General features: G+C 31.4%; 1 protein-coding gene across 1 annotated transcript in view; it reads left to right on the forward strand.

Moving 5' to 3' along the window:
* Window positions 1–24547, forward strand: part of LOC127723416 (E3 ubiquitin-protein ligase RNF213-like) — a 135919-nt gene that overhangs the window by 92157 nt on the left and 19215 nt on the right. Inside the window, exons 49-62 of the mRNA XM_052230074.1 lie at window positions 473–593; window positions 1207–1487; window positions 2611–2725; window positions 3033–3149; window positions 3969–4076; window positions 5406–5459; window positions 10378–10575; window positions 12158–12257; window positions 12791–12825; window positions 14423–14520; window positions 17663–17819; window positions 19599–19788; window positions 23349–23449; window positions 24105–24162. Coding sequence (XP_052086034.1) covers window positions 473–593; window positions 1207–1487; window positions 2611–2725; window positions 3033–3149; window positions 3969–4076; window positions 5406–5459; window positions 10378–10575; window positions 12158–12257; window positions 12791–12825; window positions 14423–14520; window positions 17663–17819; window positions 19599–19788; window positions 23349–23449; window positions 24105–24162 — 1733 coding nt within the window. The remainder of the gene's footprint in view (window positions 1–472; window positions 594–1206; window positions 1488–2610; window positions 2726–3032; window positions 3150–3968; window positions 4077–5405; window positions 5460–10377; window positions 10576–12157; window positions 12258–12790; window positions 12826–14422; window positions 14521–17662; window positions 17820–19598; window positions 19789–23348; window positions 23450–24104; window positions 24163–24547) is intronic.

Here is a 24547-nt window from a genome sequence, read left to right on the forward strand (position 1 = left end):
TGATAAATATATTGATAAAAAAATCTCCAGTTATGAGGCCCAAACTCCACCTGAAAATTTTCAAATCTCCAGTTGTGACCTGACAACTCTGTCACATATATGAGATTGATAAACTTTACAACCATAAGCCTTTTTTGCAATTCTGGTAAAAATGTATTTTGTATGCACTTTTGAAGATTAAATTCTCTTAACCTTAGAAAATTCTAGAATTTGACATCACAAATATTCCTGCAGAGTACTTTTATAAAAAAGATGCGTAGATATAACAAATTGTATGATCGTTGTGTAATCTGTAAATATTCAACCATCCTGACCCTTTTATTTTCCATTATAATAAACAAATTCCACTCTGGAGGTAAATTGCATAACTGGATAGAAAATTGAATTAAAATACCAATGTTAAACAATGTGTATGAGACTTTTGATATGCATATTCTTGTGGTACATAATTTTTTTTTTTTATTTTCATAAGTGGTGTAAATGTAGAGGAGCATCTTACTTCCTATTTTGAGAGTACGTGTCAACTGGTAGAAACAATTGGAAAGCAGGAAGAATTAGTAGAACTATGTCTATTAATTTTACAGTGTATGGAGGTAGAGTGTGTTTAACTAAATACTCTTTTGCAGTTTAAACGACTCCCAAGTTTTCAGTCATGAAATCAGCAACCTTCAATTTTTTCTGAAATTAGTACAAGTTGAAACTATATATCTGATGTCTGATTTTTGTCTTTAATACACTGTTTGAAAAATTACATATTTCTGAGGAGGATTTTTTTAATTGACACCCACAAAAATGTTCTTTCTAGAATTACGAAAATGTAAATATAAATATAGTATACCAATGTCAGCTACAAACAGACATGAAACATCTTTAGAATTGCATTAACCCTAAAAGATTTGGTTACTCCGCAATCTGCCCTTTTTAACTGGATTGGTTTAATAACAAAGGTATATAGACATCTTGCTTTCAGGTATTTCACATACCATCTTTATAATAATATTCCAGACAATGCATATAAATGTCGTCATTCACCTCAAAAACATGTTTTACACCTCCCCATGTTTGCACTTGTCCCAAGTTATATAAAGTTTACCGTAACCAAGGAAAATTCCACTGGATTTTAAAAGATTTAATAGACATTCTTATACGTTTTTGCTTTATGAATAACGTTACTACTGATTGCTGTAATAATTGTATTTATTACAGGACTCTATTCATCAGCAGCATCATCAATATTGTGACACTGCAAAAGAGATTACCATAGCAACAAAATTGATGAGAGAGACATACAATGTTATTTGCAAAACTGATATTGGAGTATTGGAGAAAATTAAGGCTATTGCAAAGACTAGATTTGCCTTATCGATTGTTGCTAATTATGTTGAGAAAGTTTTCAGAATTTCTCAAAAAGGAATACCAGGTGATTTAAGAAGACTTTTTGAAACAGCTGGACAACTATGTGAGGATTGTCTTTGCCCATGGCCAAGGTAGTTTTCTTTCTAAATTTCTTTTATACTTTGATGGTTACTTTAGTTTGATGTAATATATTAAAAAAGTGGATAATTTCTAAATTATTTTTCTTTCTAACAAGATATATTATTGGCAGCTGGCCAGATAACATTTAAGACAGGTATAACACAAAATCTTTTAAAAACACTTCATTCAGTTTACCTTTATTAACCATAGATTAACCCTTGAAGGTCCAGTTAAAACAGAGGACTTAAATTTTGAATATCTGTTGATGATATGAAATTCATTAACTACTCAGGGTGAAAGGACAAAATGTATTTATTATTTTTGTCCACAGCCACATGCACACAGGGGACATGGAAATATTCTTTGTCTGTTTGTTGGTCTGCCCCTTTGTGACATTCTTATGCTCAAAGACTGTTGACCAAAAGCATTCTTATTTCAATTTGGTAGTATTGATATTATTTTTTTACCATACTGGTTTGACAATTTCTGTTGGTATTTCAGGACTTAAACTATTTTTATCTGGCCTCGACAGAATCATGGTTAATTGACTTTGAAAGTTTTGCATAGTTTACGTGTTTAAGTATTGCTGTCAATTTCAACATTTGCATTTCTACTTTCAAAATGCAAACAGGCAAGACATTTCTCTGTGTCATCAGTTCATTGTACAATTGTACTCAATGGCACCTTGTGAAGCCAGATCAACTCAACTTCTCTAAGATCTTTTGCCCAAAAGCTTTCTTATTTGGAAGAACTGCTTGTCATTATGTTTAGTTGACAATACTATACTGTCATTTGGTTTGACAATTTCTGCTCTACAATGACTATCCTCAGCCTATTGTCACGTACACTTGTCCATACTTAGAGCTGAAAACATTTCAGTATAATAAATAGAATCATCCATTATTTATAGGTTTATGGAATGATCAGTAAAATTAAATTGATATTTATATATGAGGATTTGGCCATTGATGTTTAAGTCCCTTTTGGTCATATAGCCATGTGTTTTGGTAATCATACATCCCTTGGCTTTCAAATGTTTAGATTTGAGCATTCCTTATGAAAGTATATTCAGAGAAGCCATTCAAACACATAAAATTTATGAACTATTGTTTTCATTTTTTTTATACATTTTAGGCAATATTTTGTGAAACATTTATGTAGAAGTTTTGGTATTGATACTTACCAAGCAGTTCAAGGCAGTTATGACTTCCTAAGATGGGTACAGATACCTGACTTGAAAGGCAAAGAGGTAAGTGTATGTTTAGGAGATTATGCATAATTTCAATAATAAATTCACATTGATACGATAGTTAAAATGGATTTTCACAGAAATTTATGAATCCTCATCAGTAGAAAGTTTTTAATTATCTTTAAAATAAACAAACATGAAAAATCTTCTTTTTGGGAAATAGTATAAAGGCTTGTGTAAAGCAAGTCTATGAACCTTTATAATTACTTTTTTTTTAATTTAAATTCAATAATTTTTTCCGCATATAGGTAAGCTTTTGCTGCCTTCTTATATTTTAGTGTACTGTTGCACAAATTAACTTTTGTAGGTTAAAGAATGTCATGACAGGTACATTGTTTGTGGAGGAAAATACAAGGCTATAAGAGAGGCAGTTGTAGCAGTAGGAATTAGTCAAAAGGAAACTGAACTTCAGAAAATACTGTCTGTAAGCTATCAAATGTTTCTAGGATATTTATTAAGAAATTAATAAAGTAAGATTTTGGTTTTGAAAAAAAGATACATAAAAAATCTTAATCTTGTTAGGATTATAGTGATGATGGTCTAAGAATTGTTTATCAAGTAATGCCTTGGGAGAATGTCAACCATATATTTGTTTCAGTAAGTTGCACTCGGAACTTCTGGATTGGCCAAGTGGTTGCACAATTTGCAATTATACATTGTTTTATTACTTAACTTGTCCAAGAGGCTTTGCTTTTTAACAAGACTAATAAGCCAAAAATTTATTACAAGCTGGTGTTTGAATTAATTTCTTCAAAGTTAATTCCATTGTCAGTGAAAGGTTTCTAAAAATCCAATTCCAATCTATGGTTGACTCTTGTTTCATGATAAGTATGGGAAAATAAAACACTTAAATGCATACATTACAGAAGAAGGGGCAGATAATAACTCATCCAAGTTCAACTCATTGTTTTTCACAACGTTGCTAATACATGTAATGCGCATCCTAATTTGTGGGAACTCACACTGACGACATTAAACCAGTTGCATGAATTTGAAAACACTGCCAAAGGAAAACAGAGATGCTTTTGATGGAAGCACATAAAATCTACTGTAGAACATAAAGCTTCAAGAATGTTTTGTTGTGTTTGCAAGAATAAGTCAACCGTAGATTTTTTACTGCATGCATTTGTATTGGCAAGAAAACTATCTGTGGCTATCTGTCACCAAAAATGGCATGATTTCACGACAATTTTTGGGGAATGAGGCAATCTTTGTAATGAAAGATTTCCTATGTTTATTCAAGGTACAACATACAGATGAATGGAGGACAAGGGTGATGGTTGTTCTAGCCTTACACAGAGAAGTTGCTATGCACAATATTTACATCGATGAACAGAAGTTTTCAGATAAGGTATTATAATATTTTGCATTTTGTAATGCTTTTTTCAAGTATAATAGCTCATTTTATAATTGTTTCAAGATGAGTTATTTAAAAAAACCTCTAAAGTAACTTGGAAAACATAAGGAAAATTATCAATTATCAGATAATTCTAATAGTTCAGCACATTATTGGTCATTGATGCAAAACCAAATCAGTTTACAAGTGATTTATTGAGGTGACTTTCACAAATAGAAAAATAACACAAATTCGAAGGATTTATGTCACACTTGGATCTTCTTTTACATGAAAACATTAAGAAAAATAGATTTTCACAAAGATGAATTAAATGGTATTTTGTGCTTCTCCACTTAGCACACAACAATAAAGAGTGAGAGCAAAGACTGATCATCTCTGAGTTATCATAATAATGTCCAGGTAGGGTGACATCTCTTTCTCCAGACTATTGCCTTGTGAACTAGCATGTTAAAAATATGGCTTAGTGTGTCAGTTTTGTACAATACAGGGTTCATATCCATATCTTAACATGTTCTAGTCCTGATATGCATGTAATATTTGCTGCTTGACATTAAACACCAATACATCGATCCATTTATCATTATGTCGTTTAATAATTAATATATTCTAATCATTGCTTCAGAAATTTTTAAACTTCTGTGTTCCAAATGAAAATTTTAAATATATCTTAAAAACATTCTGTGATATATGTCGAAAACATGACATGATTGGGATATAATCCAGAACAAGCTTTGCCAAGCATAACCATTTGTTATTATTTTACTGTTACAATATCTCCCTTCTATATTTTTAATAATTTTTTATTTAAGATGGTTTACGATGAAGTTGTTTTAACAGCTACATGAAACTTAGAAAACATATTAATAACGATTTAAGATATATGCCAAATAAGGGTTTTTACCCAGATGGAAATGTGATAAGGCTGTTCCATTGTCATATATTCTTATTTTTGTACACATTTTTTGGAGTTAGCTAAACATGGGTGTATATTTACAAATGGGGGGAAAAGTGGACATGAAAATTAGGTTTTTTTGGTTTGTTTTTTCTCAAATAGAAAAGTATGATGTAAATTTCTTAGTGCACAACACATGTTTACTGGTGATAGTCTACCAGCAGAAATGTTGACATAGGAGTAGTCATTTGAAAATATGACAACCATTTCATTGAGTATAAAATATGGTTCTAAATAAACTTAAGCAGGTGCACTGTAGACAAAAAGTAGTTTGGGAATCCAAATTCACAAAAGGTTTAGACCATAAAAATGAATAGAAATTAAAGTTTTTTTGTTTTGCATTTAAAATAAATATTCATATTTCTTTGCAGGGATATGATTTACTCAAGGAATGTTTGTTGAAGCATCCATCATTTAGAAATAGGGTAGGATATTTATACAAAAAGTAATCATTTTGTGAAGTTTATGTATACAACATTAATTATCTATGTTAGTCATTTAAGGATGTTCTTAGGTGAGGTTTAGGAATTTTTGTCAAATGTTCTGACTCCTATGTTTTTTCCTATGATAAAGGGGCAAATATTTTACCCCATATCACCCATTTTTCTTTTCATATATGGCTTCAAAAGCTCATAAAAGGTCATTTACCAAAATTTAAGCAGATTCTAGATTTCTTTTTTTTTCGATTTGAGACCCAAATAATACCAATGCAATTATAAGGCCTAGGTAAGTCTGAGTCAGGCTTTTCCTGCCAAATTTTAAAAATTAAATATCTCGAAAAAGAGCTCCATTACCTATCAATATTTTTTGCCTATTTCGTTCCTTAACTAATGCTCTTTTGACTTATAGTATCAATTTTGAATTCTAGATTTTTTAATATCACATAAGTACATCCTTAAAACAGAAAACATTAAGACTTAGTTCCACTTGAGATTAATTTTTACTAAATTGCAAGAAAATAATTTATCTGCCTTATGTTCAGTCATTATTGCAGATATGGAGCTGATTCTCAGTTATTTGTATTGGGAAATTTCAAATCTTTTATAAGCATCATGTTAATCACAAGTTAGCCCGGATTTTGGGATCCCAGAATTTAAATCACCAAATCTGTGTAAGGTTGGTTTATTTGTAGATGTAGGATTATGAATGCTTACCTTTGTATAATTTCTATTAATGTAAACTAAAAGTTGTGTGTCCCAAATTAGTACCAGCTATAGGCATACTTGCCAACCTCTGACAATGAGAAATCATGTCATGACATGACATGACATGTCAAAAAGCGTGTGAAAACGCGTGACGTAGATGCGGACTTTTTAATATGAACAATGTTCATATAATTTCACATTATATGCAAATTTGTTAATATAAAAAACAATATTCAACTGTAAACTTTTATTGTATTCAAAAGTGGTCTGTTTAGCTGCTTTAAAAGCAACACCACTAGGCACATAGTCAAAACACCTGCTGGTTTGGTTACATTTACTTGATAACAAGCCACACAATATATCATTGTCGATCGAGTTCTGATCAGAATTCAGTGTAAATTTCTTTATAATTGAAAATGATCTCTCACAGTCAGAATTGATATTTGGCTGAACTAAAATAGCTTCATGAAGCTTTAAAAGAGTGTCATAATGTTTTTTGACATCTAAAATGTCATCTATGATCTCTGCCATTGCTCCCAACAAACTATACAATATATGTTGCTATTGTCTGGTCAAAACTGGGTAGTTCATCAGAAGACAGCTAATACTATGAGAACTGATCCAACAGTTCCGTTATATTTCCATCCCCTATGGCCTGTGGAAATCTGTTGGCTACATTTGAAACTGAAAGTGAAAAAGAAAAATATTTTATAATTGTTAAATGCTTAATCAAATAGCTATGTATTTTAGTTCTCCTCTCATATGTATTGTTATGATTGCAATATAGAGTGCACAATGCGTTACTCATCCCTCGATAATTTAAACTAGAATTCCCAAATATAATTTATAAATCTTGAATCTTGGTACGTACACATCATTTTCGCTTAGAAATCGACTCTTTAGACGACGGTACAGGTCCTGAAAGCTACCTCTTTCTGTGGACATTTCCCCTAAGTGAATTTGAAAGAAAGAAAGTCCCAAAATTGTAAAAACTAATCACAAACTACTTACCTAAAGAGCTTTTGCTGTTCATCCATATAGAAAAATGAACAATGGCCACCAAACAATTACTTTGAAATTTCGGTATTTATCGTGTTATAATGAAAAAACCCGAGAATCGCGATATCACTAACAACCAAAAAATCAAAACAACGAAAAAGCGTGTAATTGCGTGTAAAGTGGTGAAAAGCGTGTACACGCCATGTGATAAAATCCTCGCGTGTAAACCGTTGAAAAAGCGTGTATTACACGCGAATATCATGTCAGTTGGCAACTATGGCTATAGGCAGGGCTGCATTTATTGGTATCAAATCATTGCATATAACATATTAAATTCAAGTTACATACTTTTCAGCAATATCATTTGAAAAGCTGTCCCCCGCTCGACACATTGTGGGGGGACATAGAAATATCGTCCGTCCGTCCGGTCTTGTTAGCGCTCTGACGTGTACAATTCTTGCCAGATTTTTATAAAACTTGTATCATAGGTTTATATCAGCAATGTCTTGTACAAGTCAGTGTCGATCAATTATTTTTAAAAGAATTATGCCCCTTGGAAACATTAATTATATGGAAAATTGCATCGTTAGCGCTCTCATTTGTACAATTCTTGCCAGATTTTTATGAAACGTAAATCATAGGTTTATATCAGCAATGTCTTGGATGAGTTCGAAAATCAGTGCCGATCAATTATTTTTAAAAGAGTTATGCCCCTTGGAAACATTAATTATATGGAAATTTGCATTGTTAGAGCTCTCATGTGTACAATTCTTGCCAGATTTTTATGAAACGTAAATCATAGGTTTATATCAGCAATGTCTTGGGTGAGTTCCTAAATCAGTGCTGATCAATTATTTTTAAAAGAGTTATGCCGCTTGGAAACATTAATTACATGGAAAATCGCATTGTAAGTGCTCTCATGTGTTCAATTTTCGACAGAATTTTATGAAACTTATATTGTAGGTTTGTATCAGCAATGTCTCGCACGAGTCCGAAAATAAGTGCCAATCATTTTTTTTTTAAATGAATTATGCCCCTTAGAAATATAGATTATATGGAAATATGCATTGTAAGTGCTCTGGCATGTACAATTTTTGAAATCTTGCTATTTGATGCCATAAAATAAGTTGACTATAAGCTGCATTATTTGAACTAAATATATATATCAGAATCAACACTGGTTAAGTTTGGTTGTAGGCACTGATCCTTAGAAGTTATTTAACTGAAGGTATGCAGACTATCTAAATAGAGTTTAATGGTGACTACCCTTGCAGGTATTACGCCAGATTGCCTTATTATATTAAAATATATTTTAATAATTTAAAGAATTTAGTGCTTATTTGGAATTAACTTGCATTTCTAATTCATATTATAGTAATGTGAGTTTTTCTTTCTTTTCTAACTTTACCTTAATATATTTAAACTTTTATGTGTATGTATTAGTCTTATTTATTATGTTTTTTACTATAAGAAAGATAACAAAAAATGTGTGTGTGCTTATTGTGCTTTGGTATATTACATATGCAGATTAAATACGATGCAGTCCGGTAAATATCTTATATTTGATTGTATGTATTTCTGCTTAATTATATACAAATTGTATCAAATTTAATATAAATCGATTCACTGACAAATCAACTTTGTGTAGTTTATCTCATTTCCCAAAAAATATCTGAAATAAATTTTAAAATCAACAAAACAAGTGGGTCATCCGTGTTTTTATCGGAAATATGTTTGACCTGTAAATCTGCCCATGGGGCAGTAAATATGTAAGGTGGGTCAGTTTATCATAAAATTGTGAAAGGAAAAGGTGATCTATTTATTAATAGATCACTTATAAAGAGATTCCAGATAATCAAAAAAAAATTTCAAGTCAGAAATGAGTTTTGTAAGCAATACCCGGTAATATGATTATCGTTAGGAACTGTATTATATATATATCACTAGAAATTTTTTTTAATAAAAGATTTTTCTTTTAAATTTGACAAGCAGTGATGATAAGTACAGTTTCTATGAATAAAATAGCAGACGAAATATTCACGGAAGTGACAATTACGGAAGAAATGGGAGTGGGCGGGTTTACCAGACGGGCGGAATTACCTGACACTACTGTATTCTGGTTACTGGATATATTACTTATTATGATATAAAGCATAAATATCATATACTCTTTTAAACATATATCTGACTTTTCCAGAACTGTAAATGCCCCTTAAAAATATAGATTTTATAGAAATTTGCATTGTAAGTGCTCTCTCATGTACAATTTTTGCCATATCTTTATCTTTATCAAATTTATATCAAAGGTATATAACAGCAATGTCTTGGACATTCCGAAAATAAGTGCCGATCAAATATTTTAAATGAGTTTCCCTTGGAAGTATTGAATATATCGGAAAATGCTCTAAAGTCTTCAACTCTCTAGTAAGATAATTTTAAAAAGTTTTAGATAAAATATGTGCAAGGCGGGGGACATTGGAACTCTGTTCTTTTATTGTTTTAGCCAATGTAAAAAATATTTATCTACTCTAGGAGTGGGGCTATATTTCAATCACAGTATCTGTTTGTCCGTTCGTTCTTCTGGTTTCATTCCTTCATCAAACAAATATTTTCTTAGAAACCCACTTTTGTCATCATATTTGGTCAGCAGATCAACAGTGAAGATTTGAAAGTGTGAACAATTGAGGGATATGTCTGGTACCTACTTCCTGTTTGCTGGTACTTTGAATTACGAGTGGTGTATGTTAAGCACCACAACTTGTGCATTCATGTAAGTTTTGGAAACTACTCAATTCTGCATTCAGATGCTGCAGGATTACCAGACTTCCTCCTCAATCCATGCTGGTCCCATATTAGTGTAAACTCATCAATTGATCCTTTTGGTAAGGAACATTGCTTGCAATTGAAATACCCTCCAAAAGCTTGGCTAATTATCATTTGATAGTTGTATAATGGTAATAACTGATAAATTCCAAACATTGTTTTGGATTTGATATATTGATTAATTAAAATCAATTGAGCAGGCAAGACATATCATACTTGTCCATTTTTGATGATGAAAGTTTACTCTAATTTGCTTACCTGCCCACAAAAGCATGAACATTTTTTTTTATACAAGTCAGTTTGAACTTTTCTTAAACATCTGAATAAACATTCAAAGTTATTACAGGTTGTTTAACATGTACATGTTCAATTTCAGGAAGGATTACCAAGTTTAGTAATGACAAATAAGCTATGGGAAGACCAAAGATTCAATATTTACAGTGAAATGAATTTGACACAACAAAATATCATATGCTTATTAACCCATTATATGGTGTTGATGATGGAAATCCCAGGACAGACAACCCTCATAACTCCACTTAAGAATATTGCATTGTTTCCAGAAAAGATGGTAGTAAGTATGCAATTCAAAATATGTTGTGTGTTACACATTCCATTAAAAGTTAATTATTTGAAAAAAAAAATATTGTTTATGCAACACACCAGAAAAAAAATGACTGTACTTAACATTTTAACGTGGCAAAATTTTATGAATTCCAATAGCATAAAACTGTTAATATAATTCATAATCTCTGCATGAAAAATGTATTGTTTTTGATGAATGAGAATGTGTCAAAGTTAATGTAGATAGCGTGAAAACTCTTAAATATCAATTTTTATTTTAGTTACATATATGATTTCTGACCTCAAACATGTCAAATATAGCTGCTAACTTAAAATTGCTCACTTTAATATATAAGAACTTTTTGGATTAAGTTTGACACAAAGAAGTAATTTTATTCAATTCTTTCTCAATTTTTATATTTCCCATTCGTTTTATAATTTTATTAGTCCCCTACCGACGAAGTCGAAGGGGACTTTAGGTTTGCACTCTCTCTGTCTGTCTGCCCATCCATCCGTCAGTCTGGCAAATCAATTTTCCACACTTTTTTTCTGCATGCTTGAAGATATTGATTTGACATTTGGTGTATTGTTTTATCATGACAAGTTACAGATCAAGTTCGAATTTTGTTCCGGTCTGATGATTTTGTGCAGAGTTATGGTCCTTGGACTTAGAAAATTCACTCAGATAATCAGTTTTCCTCCACACTTTTTTTCGTCATGCTTGAAGATAGTGATTTGATAATTGATATATAGAGAATATCATATGGCTTTTTCAATATCACATCCGTATCAACCCGAGACACCAATATAATCCCAAGAGCTCTGCTCGAGGGATTATATTGGTTGAGGGTTGATACGGTGTGTGATATTGAAAAAGCCATATGATATTCTCTATATATCAATTATCAAAAGTGTGTGATATTGAAAAAGCCATATCATATACACTTTATTATATACATATACCTCACGTAGATGTTTTTATGTGACATGACGTCATACAGGTAAGGAGGTTTGAAATGACGTCATACAGATTATAGGTTTGACATGACGTCATACAGATTAAGGGTTTGATAAAGCCTTTGTAACCGTGCTGATATCGATATCATCACGGGCGGCTGATACAGCACGCTTGCCAATGATTGTATTACACATACAATTTATCTGTATTTACTACTAAGTATATAATAAATAGTTTTATCATGAAAAGTTCCAGTACAATGAATTTTTAACAGGTAGCAGTGGTTTTCTTTGTTCTTACAATTTTTACTAGCAATAAGATTATGGTATATCTTGATTAACTTGCAGATTTGATGGCATGGCAAAGGGCAACCATGCTAAATGATTACATGCAATGCAAATTTTAGCATATTGAATTGATTAACCATAAATATTCAAAACAACTTTGGTGTAAAAATTGTAAAAAAAATATAATTTCTACCATTGCTTCAACTGAATAACTCAATCATTACCATGTAATTGATATATACCTAGCAATATACAAAATAACATTTCAGTGCAATACATACATTTTTTTGTTAAGTGAAGTCTCAGTATGAAGTCCATATTATAAATGTTTTTTTTTTAATTTTCAGAATGCCTATTATCCTACTATGCCTCAAGATGAAGCTTTGTATGTGACAGAGGCTCTGTTGCAAGCAAGAAAAAGCAACAATGAAAATCCTGTACTTTACAGTAAGTTATTTAAATTTAGCAAAATTGTCTGATTCCTCTCCCTTATTATGTGCCAATGGTGTATAAGTATGGTTTGTTTTTATGTAGTTTAATGCCACTTTTATATGCTATTTACAATATCATCCCAATGCATTCAGTTCTAATTCATAAAGGAAACTGCAGAATCAGGATGAATCACAAAACTTTCATGATTGATTAAAAACTTGTAAAATATCATATAAAGTGGAGTGCAGTTGAAAGCAACCAGAATTATGAGATTCAAAATTCTAATGTAGTGGTGGTAAGGGGAGTAATATGCACAGTTTCATTATCATTTGACTGCATTGTGACTGGTTTCTTACACCCTTCTCTCAAAAATGGTAGTTTTCCAAGGAAAAGATTGTACTAATTATGTTACAATAATCCTATGGATAACTGTGAAGTTTCAAAACTGATGACCCCAAACATATCTATTATAAGCTGTGTATTATGTTTTGTAAAAAAATGAGTATTGAGATTTTCATACTAAGAAATATCTTCTCTTTTATTTATAGAATGTCCAAATGGTCATCCATACATAATTGGAGATGTAAGTTGTTACTTTTAATAAGAATCATATTGCTGGATAAAGTGTTTTTTACCTCATCTGGTATAAGATTCAATCTACTTTAAAGAGTAAATTATTTTTTGATGCCTTTTTTTTTTATTTATAACAAGTAATATGTCAACTTTATCTTTGATATTTATGTTTTGATTTGAGCTCCGCTGATGAGTCTGATGTAGACGAAACATTACTTTGGTTTACTAGATCATAAGTCTGTAGCTTTAATTAGTTTTTTATACACCCAACATAGACAGGATTTATAATAGTATACCTTTTTTTACCTTTGGTGACATGTGATAGAGATGCTTTGATAAAATTTCATGAAACTTATAATATGGAAATTAAAATTGGTGGAAAAAAGTTCCCTTTCTATTTTCATAATTTTGTGCTTTGTTGTTTCAAAGTTAAACAGGACTTAACTGTTAGATTTATATTTCACATTTCACACACTAACTTGAGTATGCATTGATATTTGGATATGAGTTAGCCCTCTTTTTATTTTGAAAAGATCTCTGAGCTTTTCTCGTCACTTGGCGTCCGTCGTTGTTGTCCGTTAACTTTTACAACAATCTTCTCCTCTGAAACTACTGAAACAAATTTAACCAAAATTGGCCACAATTATCATAAGAGTATCTAGTTTAAAATAATATGTCAGGTGACCCCAAGACGACTTCTTTTAGGAGTTATTGCCTTTTAATGACAATTTTTATCAATTATTTGCATTATGGCTTATATCTTAAAAAATTATGAAAGATAGACAGAAAGTTTAAAAGCAAAAATGATCAGCAAGACAAGATTTACAAATAAGTCTACATGACCAAAATTGTGAGTTGACTCCTTATTGTTATCATTGCCCTTTAATGATGATTTTCAAATTTTTTCCTCATGTTTGCGTAATATCTTGAAAACTGTAACAGATAGATAGAAACTGTAAATAGCACAAATGATCAGCAAGACAAGATCTACAAATAAGCCATAATGATGGAAATCATCAGTCAACTCGTTATTGGAGTTATTGCCCTTTAATGATATTTTTTTACATTTTTTGGTATTTTTTGCCTATAATCTTGAATACTATTATAGATAAATAGAAACTTTAAGAAAGAAAAATTATTAGCTGGATAATTTCTATAAATATGTCAACATGACTGAAAATGTCTGTTACCTCTAAATAGAGTTATTCCCCTTTAATGATGACTTTTACCAAAAGTTGACCACTGTTGAAGATGCAGGTGAGTGCTTTAGTTTGCTTTTCAGGGACTTAAGCTGTCCAATTTAGGCAATTTTTATACGTTTCATAATGTTCTTCAGCATATTTTCTTTTTTACCTACTTGCTGACTTGATTTGATGTTGTCTTCTATATTCCCTTTTATTCTTTTAAATATAACAAATGCATAAGACAGGCATTTTTTCTATACAATTTCTATTGATTTTTACTAATTTTATTAGGGTCCTATTGAACTATTTTTACAGAAATGTAAGAAAGGTGAAAAAATACACTCATCTATATATAACTGTTCAGATTGATAAAATATCAATAGAGATTGTTACTCTTATATGTGAATGAGATTTATGTTTTAGTGTGGACGGCCATATTATAAAGACAAGTGTAACACATGTGGAGCACAGATTGGTGGAGTAGGACACAAAGCTATTCCAGGAAATGTCAAGTATGAAGGGTAAATATTTCATACGTACATTATTTAGAACCATATTATCAAGCTCAAAGATAAATATTCAAGGGTTTCTAAGAAAGTTGCTATCTCAAGGTTTTGCCTTCAAACTAGTAAATTTCATTTGGTAATATTTTCCCCATAATAATAATATAAAAAAAGACATTAAAAGTATAAAAGCCTATTTAGGTGATTGTTCTCAACCTATCAAAATAATCGTGTTGATGTAATTAAACTAAAAAAGATGTACAAGTATAATCAACAAGAGAAATATCTCTTTAATCAGTAAAATTATTAAATTGAACAACAACATCACATCAGTCATAAATTAAAACAGGAAACAAATTTTGCTCCTTGGCGACTCTTCCATCCATATATGGTTAGATTTCTTTCTCAGATTCATATTTGACAGCTAAGTCATTAGGTACCAATTGGCACTGTCAGAAAGTTTAACAGGTGTCCTCTTCTCTTTCAAAATGGAAGGACCACAGAAAAAAATCAATGATCTCTTTTTTTGGCCATGTTGTTACGTTCCTTAACATGCTGTGAAAATGGTCCTCTTACTGCGGGAGCACCATCATACATTTTGAGGATAAGTCCTAAGATCCAAAGACTCATATTAATAAATACACAACCATTACTGAGGCAGTAGTTGGCTTTGGCTGCATGATCTACACTTTGTTATCCTCAGCCCCTTAAATACAACTTGGGGGTAATGGCCCAAAATGTGCAGGAATTAGGGGCAAAAAAGGGGCCAAAAAACAAGCATTTTTCTAGTTTCCAGACAATAACTCATGTTTAAGTGTATGGAACTCTCTAGAATTGTACATCCTGAAAAGAAAATAATTCAAAACAAATTTGGGAGGGTGGGATATTTTTTTTCTTCAAAGTTTTTGAAATTTCAAATTATTTGAAAAAAATTTGGGGGTGGGGGTCATACTTTCTTCTTCAACATTTTTCAAAATTTCAAATTGTTTTAAAATATATTTTTGGAGGGATTTTTTTTTCAGAATTTTAGGGTTTTTTTTTCCCCCACAAATTTTCCATTTTTACATTGATTATTTCTGATTTATATATAAAAGCAACAAATACTGATATGGCAGGAGATACACACCAACATGGTGTGTAAATTATTATGTATAACAGATTAACTAAGTATTGTGCAACAGCACAGTATTGCGCAATAGCAAGAAATCTTCAGTTGAAAATAAATACAAATCTTTTAACCAATTTCAATGGGATTAAATTAAATCTCAAATATTTTGGGGTTCTAACCTTGTATTACTATTTTGGATATTGGGCCCCATTTTTAAATTGGTCTACATTGAGGTCCAAAGGGTCCAAAATTAAACTTTGTTTGATTTCATCAAAATCTGAATTATTGCGGCTCTATGATATGCTGAATCTTATTGTGCATTTAGATTTTTTATTTTGGGCCCTGTTTTCAAATTAGTCCATATTAAGGTTTGAAGGGTCCAAAATTAAACTTTGTTTGATTTCAACTAAAATTATATTTTTGGTGGGTTTTTTTATATGCTGAATCTAACCATGTTGTTAGATTTTGAATATCAGACCATACTAGGTAAATTAAATGTCCCATTTCAAATTTTTAAGATCTTTGACCACATTCATTTTGTGTCAGAAACCTATATTATGTCAAAAATATGATCACTATCCAAATTCAGACAATAACAAGCTGGAATATTGTGTCCAAACTTGCCCCAACTGTTCAGGGTTCGACCTCTGCGGTCGTATCAGGCTGTGCTCAGCGAAGCATTTTATTATTTTTTATTGAAGTATATTTTTGGGATTTTACATAAAACAACACGGACTTTGTTCTTTCTGCTTATATCAGATTTGTCAATATTCCACTACTTCAAAAATCACTTGTCAGAATATTACCAAATTTGCAAGGATTCATCTACAGGCCATGAAGTCATTCACCTGCTAATTAGATTTTAAATGTTAGTGGTTTTTTGTATTTTCCATACCAAAATATGGACTTCATAATTTCTGCTTATATTATTTTGAGACAGCAGAGGAACATGTCTACCTTTGAAGATCACACATTTTAGACATTTAACTTTCAAATAAACTTGTCCTAGACATTTAGATTGTATTGAGTATCTAGTGTAGGAAATTAATTATCAGTTGAACCAAGATTCTGAACTACCTTTACAAGTTGGTACATTATAAGTACTTCCTTCTTGTTGTTTGTGGTAAGTGTTAATTTGATTAGTTATGTCTATTTCAGTCAATTATAATATGTTATTTGTTACTATGTTTTGTACTACACTACACCACTGTATTGGATTGAAAACACACTAACATGTTAAATCTTGTCAACTAGTTGATGTTATTGACCAAGTCTAGGAATATGAAGTTCATAAGTTATTGTCTTCAGTATTCAAGTAACATCAATGTTTTTGTTCTACTTTAATGGCCTAAAATAAGTCTTTAATATTTTTTGTGAATTTTTCACATTTGGCAGGACCTTTTATAGCCTACCTGAAGTTCATGGTTTATGGTCATATAGATGATTAGATCTATCCTCTTTTATGTTTTTGGGCTTTGTTGGTTATTTTTCACATTTTTCCACATAATATATTTGTTATGTTTTTTTTTCAAAATATATGTGATTTCACTTGTAGACATAAACTGATTGGTGAAACAGGCTATTTATGTTTTCAGTTGATCTAATTTGGCAATTTCATGCCATTATAAACCTCAGAATAACAGATAAAAATCACAAAATTGAATTTTTGTTAAGGCTGGCTTCCCCTACATTGCCTAAACCATTGTCTCTAGAACAGTGCAGCCAGATGCTGATCCAGGATTTTGAAATAAAGGGGGGTAGGCCCAAACTAGGCAATTCTAGGAGTGGGGTTATGCAAAAAGTCTGTATTAAACATATATGTAGCTCCATAAAGGGAACCCTTCCCCCTGGCCCCCCTAAAACCACCTCTGTCAGCATCTCTACCATGGGACTGTTTCTTTCTAATTTCTTTGCATATGTTCACTAAGCTTTAGCTTTATTTCATTTCAGTGTGACACTGTTATGGGAAATCAGTTTAATTGATTTTATATATGTTTTTATTTAGAAATCTTTCATGATGCTAATATGCTTGTTTATCTTTGTTTATGACAGAGATGAGACAGCTAGAGGACACATACTTGGCAGAGTGTGTGACAGAAGTCAGAAACAGGCTGTTATACATGACAGAAGTTTAGACAAAGAAACAATAATACTAATCAGACTGTTGACTCACATGTCAATGTTTGTTGGATGTAATTTCAAATCACAGGTAAACATAGTTTCCAAAAAGGGACACAATTTCCAGAATTGTCTTTTATTTTTCATAAACTGATTTGGAGAATATATTCCATTGATCTGCAGTTTGGTCATATTTTTATTTGGTTGGCAACAAATTTTGGAGATTTTGCTTTTTTGGTTGACTTGTAATTTTCACCAAGACGAGCAAGCTTTTTCAGTTATGAAAGTGTCGTGAGGAGAAATTACTATAAAACAAGCCCTAATTAGTTATCCTGTCATCAAGGTTGTTGCTAACAAAGGTTAAGATCATTACAAAAATATCTGACATTTATTTAGCTGTTATCAAACATCCATCTTTCTTTTAAATTTTTATGCCCCCACTGTAGGGGAGGGGGCATTAAGTTTTATCCTTGTCAGTCTGTACGTACTTACGTCCCAAAGTTGGTTTCCGTTCTCTAACTTTAGTTTGCATCAACCAAATGCTATGAAACTTATACACAATGCTTATTACCACAAAATACAGATCAAGTTTGAATTTTGGTGGTGTCACTTTAACCGTTCTAGAGTTATGCCTCTTTACAAATGGAAAAATTGCTGAATTTTTCGTTTCCGTTCTATAACTTTAGTTTGCCTCAACCAAATGCTATGAAACTTATACACAATGCTTATTACCACAAAACACAGATCAAGTTTGAGTTATGGTGGTGTCACTTTAATCGTTCTAGAGTTATGCCCCTTTACAAATGGAAAAATTGCCGAATTTTTTCGTTTCCATTCTCTAACTTAAGTTTGCCTCAACCAAAGTTTATGAAACTTGTACACAATACTTATTATCACAAAACCCAGATCAAGTTCAAATTTGGGTAGGATCACTTTTACTGTTCTTCAGTTATGTCCGTTTATAATTTTATATGATATGCAAGCGGGGGCATCATCTGTGTCCCATGGACACATTCCACATTTATTTGTAACTATTTCTCATGAATTAAGGGTTTACAGTTATATTATTTTAAGCAAGATGTGATTTAGTTTGTTGAAATGATATTAAAATCGATATAAATTTGTTGAGCAAAGAATTATAGAACCACATTGTATGCAATGCATCTGTAATTTTGGTACAATAGATATAAAAAAAATGTACACAGGTTTTAATATAAAATTAAGGAGATGAGGTATCATTGCCAATGAGACAACTATCCACTAAAGTTCAAATGAAGTGGATGTAAGCAATTATAGGCAACCATATGGCTTTCAACAATGAGAAAAACCCGTACTGTATAATCAGCTATAAAAGTCCCAGACAGAAGTCTTTGTTTAGAGTTGTGAAGGAGAAATGATCTTTCTTTTAAGTTATCTATCTGATATCTGTGTTATTGTAATGATGACAGTAAGTGATATTTGGATTCACTATAAGTTTAAACTAGCCATATCAAAATACCATTAATAATTTGCGGATGCCCAACTTAAACGAAACATATTATGGGTTACCATAGTGTTTGTCAATGCATAGTAAGATAACTCAAACTTGCTTTTACTGATTCTCCTGAAATTTTAACACAACATTAGCATTGACAGAAGAATGTGTTCTTGGCACAGTTGATTATTATGTAATATAACGAAAATCCTTGGCCTAAAATTTCCAGTCGTTGCATTGATTGGGTGAATGCATACAACTGATCAGAAGGAATCTTTGCATATCTGGAACAGTTAATCATTTTAAAAAAATGATAGGCTATATATGGTATAGGTAGAGTGTTAAAAATTATGTTATTTTCAACTTAATACTGACAAATTAGAAAATTCATTTTAGGCAGTATTAGAGTCAATCAGAGTAAATCCTGGAGTAGAGTTATCTGAGGTGCCTGACTTTCTTCTTGAACACATTGATTTTGACATTGAGTGTCTGCATAGGATACTGGGGAAAAGTAGAGATGATGTCTTTTTGCTGATTCATCATTTATTAGCAACAATTATGGAAAAGCATAATATGAGTGTGATTGGTAATAATATTAATGTCAAAGGTTATCTTTAGAATTGTTGTTTTTACAATAGATATATATAATAATTTTGACTTTTTTTACTATTGTTGATTCATTATTATTCATTGGATACCAATTTTTGTGGATTTTGGAGGTATAGGTGTAAACCAATTTAAATGTTGAACAAGGACATATTTTTTATAGGCTTGTATGCAGACTTTGGTGAAACCACAAAATCATGTATCCACAAAAATATAATTTTTTCTCAATCCACGAATGCTGGTACAATGAAAATAAATTTATCCATAGTATTCTTCCAATGATGAAAATATTTAACTTACTCTCTAACCATTTGAGATGAAGTAGCTTTCTTTCAGCTGTAGTTTCAATGGATTAACTTTTCAATCATATTCCTGAAAATATTTTATGGTTTTTAGGTATGACTGAATACAATGAAATCTTTGTAATCTCTAAATCTTTGAATAAAAAGTCCCAAAAGGTCTGTTCAGACAGTTTTCTCTGCATACCTTTTAACTTCATCAAAAGACTTTAAGCCTAATCGAATTAATGCCTAATAAGCAAAGACTGAAATGATATGAACATGATTAAAGCTTAATACAAATCAATTTTGAAAGTAATAAGATTCTTATTGGCACAAGTTTTGAATCGAGACCTGTAATAAGACAAGTCCATGCATTTCTTATACTGTATGTAGAACACACAAAATTACTGGCCCGCATCATGAATAACATGTCTAGGTCAAACTCATTGACTTGTTTTGCTGTAATTTTGTAAGGGTAAAGTGACAAATATTTGAGCACGAGCTCATGTGAGTCTAGTGTCCAAAACTGGGATTAAATAGATTTATTATTAAACAATATAACTTTCAAACACACAACTGACTTAAAATTTTTGAAGAGTAAATCTGGATATAGATGCTTGCAGACCAACTATTGACTTGTTTTTATGCCCCTCCCCAACTGAAAGTTGGGGGCATATTGTTTTACCCCTGTCCCTGGTTAAAGTTTTTAAAATTTTAATAACTTTCTTAAACTATCCTGGGTTTGTACCAAACTTGGACAGAAGCTTGTTTATGATCATCAGATAGTATCCAGAAGTAAATTTTGTAAAAAATAAATCCATTTTTTCCATATTTTACTTTTAAATGGACTTAGATTTTCTGCCAGGAAACAACACATTCACTCTGTGGTTAAAGTTTTTAAAATTTTAATAACTTTCTTATACTATTTTGGATTTGTACCAAACTTGGACAGAAGCTTGTTTATGATCAAATGCTAGTATCTAGAAGGAAATTTTGTTTTCTTCCAGTTAACATTACATTCAGTCTGCAGTTAAAGTTTTTAAACATTTATTAGATTCATAAACTATCCTGGATTTTTACCAAACTTGGACAGAAGCTTCTTACAATCAAAAGATAGTATCAAGAGGAATATTTAAATTGATTTACTTCCTCATTTTGGTTGAGCCTGCGGTTAACAGAAAAAGTAGGCGAGACACTGGGTTCCGCGGAACCCTTACGAATTTTTATTGATAATTGCTCTTTTGGGAGATACTTGAACTTTGTCATTTTTTGGAGTATATACTTGCATGAGAGGTGCATAGCTATTCCAGATAACTTTTCCTACTGTTTGAATGCTAGGAAGTTTTCACTTTGCTGGCTGTTTGAACATATATTGAAGGTGTGCATGTGGTCAGGGTTTTGATTTTTATTGATATTTGCTCTTTTGGGAGATAGTTGAACTTTGCTGGCTGTTTGTACATATATCATTGGAGTATTTACTTGCATATTAAAGAGGTGCATAGCTTTTCCAGATAACTCCTCCTACAGTGAACCATGTGCTCCCATGCTCAGCTTTTTATACGCCCGTTTACGGGACGTATTATGGTATACCGTTGTCCGTCTGTCTGTCCGTCATTCCGTCCGTCCGTAGTCAACATGTCAGACAATAACTCAAAAAACGCTTTAATCAATTTGCATGAAACTTTGGTGAATTGTTTATATCTATTGACGTGAGCTCCCTTTCGATTTTTAAAAGTTTTGGATTTTACGTTTCTGAGTTACGGTGTTTTATTCATTAAAAAAGGGGGATTTTCCAGTTTTCTGACAATAACTCAAAAATGCTTTGAACAGTTTTCATGAAACTTTGGTGAATTGTTTATATCTATTGATGTGAGCTCCCTTTCGATTTTTTATACATTTTAGATTTTACGTTTCCGAGTTATGGGTTTTATTTATTAAAAAAGGGGGATTTTTCCAGTTTTCAGACAATAACTCTAAAATGCTTTGAACAGTTTTCATGAAGCTTTGGTGAATTGTTTATATCTTTTGATGTGAGCTCCCTTTCGATTTTCATAAATTTTATTTACGTTTCCGAGTTATGGGGTTTTATTCATTAAAAAAGGGAGATTTTCCAGTTTTTGGACAATTACTCAAAAATGCCTTGAGCAGTTTTCATGAAACTTTGGTGAATTGTTTATGTCTATTGATATGAGCTCCCTTTCGAATTCTGGTTTATATCTATTGAAAAAGTGATGGGCGTATCATGCGCTCATGTCGCAGCTGTTTATTGTATTTTAAAATAACACCTTGCATCTGCGGGGGCATCATTTGTGTCTCCCAGACACAATAATATCTCAAAGAAAGTCCTACATTGACTTTGTTATAATATGATTACTTCAGAGTGGAGTGTGGGGGCATCAATTTGTCTAGCTTATATATATTTTTTATATTTTTTCTTATCAAGCTTTTTCAGCATTCAGGGAATCTGACGAACTAGGTGTGTCAATTATGTGTTGCCTTAGAAAAAATATAACAGCTAAAATACTTACGTATATATAAGTAGCAGAAGCATGTGTGATTACAGTAAAACCTGCCTTAACGGTCACCTTGTTTCAGCAGTCACCTGCTTCTAATGGTCACCTTCAGACCCTCCCAAATGGTTTCTCTATATAATTAAATTGTTTCAACGGTCACCTAATTTTCGCACGAAATCATCATTTCAACTTTTAGCAAAGGCCATTGTAGAATTTGAACTAACTAAATAATCATATTGAAAAATATATGCGTTCAGTATTGAAGTCAAAATGAAAATTGGAACCAGTTTGCAACGGAGATCTCGCAATAGGAGGTGAATCAGTGAATTCCTCGTGTTCAACACATTTTCGTTTCCATTAAAAACCATATCATCAACATTTCTTCACGACTATAAACATATTTCGATATTTTCTTCAAATTTACAGCAAAGGATTGAACCATTTTCACTGTTGCAAAAAAGATAACTCTACCGATTGAAAACACTAAAACGTTTTGCCCTGATCCCGGCCATGGGCGATATCGGAATAATTTGGGACTTTGTTTAAAAGGTCACCTCTCTTGAGTGGTCAATTTTGATACTTCCCAAGGGTGACTGCTTAATACAGTTTGACTGTATTAAAGTGTTGATCTATTTTATCTTTATCATCAAAAAATTTATGGCAGTAGCAATTATTTTTCATACATATCTTGAAACAACTAGATATATTATTTTGAATTGTCTAACTTGTTTACAATTATATTTCAGGAGAAGCAATACCTGTTGAACAGTGTGAATTAACCAAAAAGGATGGAAGAATCAAATGGGAACAAGAATTTGCCAACCGATACTCAACTCCAGTTCTCAAGGTAAAAAAATTTCTCCCTGTTTTTATTGAATTACTATTTCAACCATATTCCTCTGTTTTTAAGTTGACTATTAGAATTGATATACTTCTTGTCATCACTTTTTATCCTTTCACAGAACAGAGAATTAGGCTTAAGGATTCAAAGTTAATCTCCTGTTTACCAGAAATTTTTTAACTTTCCATTGTTATATTGTTAAATATGTTCAATCACAGGCTTTCAAAAATTTGCTGGAAAAATTAGTTTTTTTCAATGAATTTCCAGACATAATAACACTGATTACATAACGTTTCATAGGATTAAGAAAAAAATAGAGGTTTTAGCAATCTTTTTGGGCAGACAGTTTTCCCTAACACAGACACACTTTACCAATCATAACAGTGACACAAAGATTAATAACTGTAAAACCAGGCTCTAATTAGTAAAATTTAAGTGATTTTCATGGATTGAGGAAAATTATATAACGGTTGATATTTGATTATTGTATATGATTTAGGTTCTTAATTTTTCATTTCTGTGTTGTTAATGTAACATTAAATCTAATACTCCTGAAAAGAGTTGCCTTTTCCCAGTGTTTGAACTCTATGTCTTATCATGCCACCCAAAATCATTGCAACAGATTGTAAATTGTTCAGCATTTATACAATATTTTTTTCAGGCATTGACTGGTACATTAAAGAAATGTAATAATGAAATCCTAAAAGATAAAAGACTAGGTTTGTATTCATGTTATTGTAATTAGTTTAGTTGGCCTTTCCATAACAGGTGGTATCCAGTTCTTTTGTCCCTCTCACAATTGGTAAGTACCATGCACCTGAATTGTGGAATTTTATTCATAAAAAATATATAAAAATACACCCTACAAATGGAAAAAGTACCTGTCCACATGAAAGATAATGAAAGCTTGTGATGATATTTATATTATTTAACAGATGAACTACACTGTAAAGTATATTTAAAAAAAATCATTGTCCATATATACTGGTCAGTTATGAACAAACTAATAAAACAATCATCATTAAAAAGTTGGTTTTTAAAGTCTGTATATTGTTTGCTGAAAACTCTAAGATTCTATATTTGTAATTGTGTTGATTTTGCATC

Source organism: Mytilus californianus, unplaced genomic scaffold (genome assembly GCF_021869535.1).
Source record: "Mytilus californianus isolate M0D057914Y unplaced genomic scaffold, xbMytCali1.0.p SCAF_1, whole genome shotgun sequence".
NCBI lineage: Eukaryota > Metazoa > Mollusca > Bivalvia > Mytilida > Mytilidae > Mytilus > Mytilus californianus.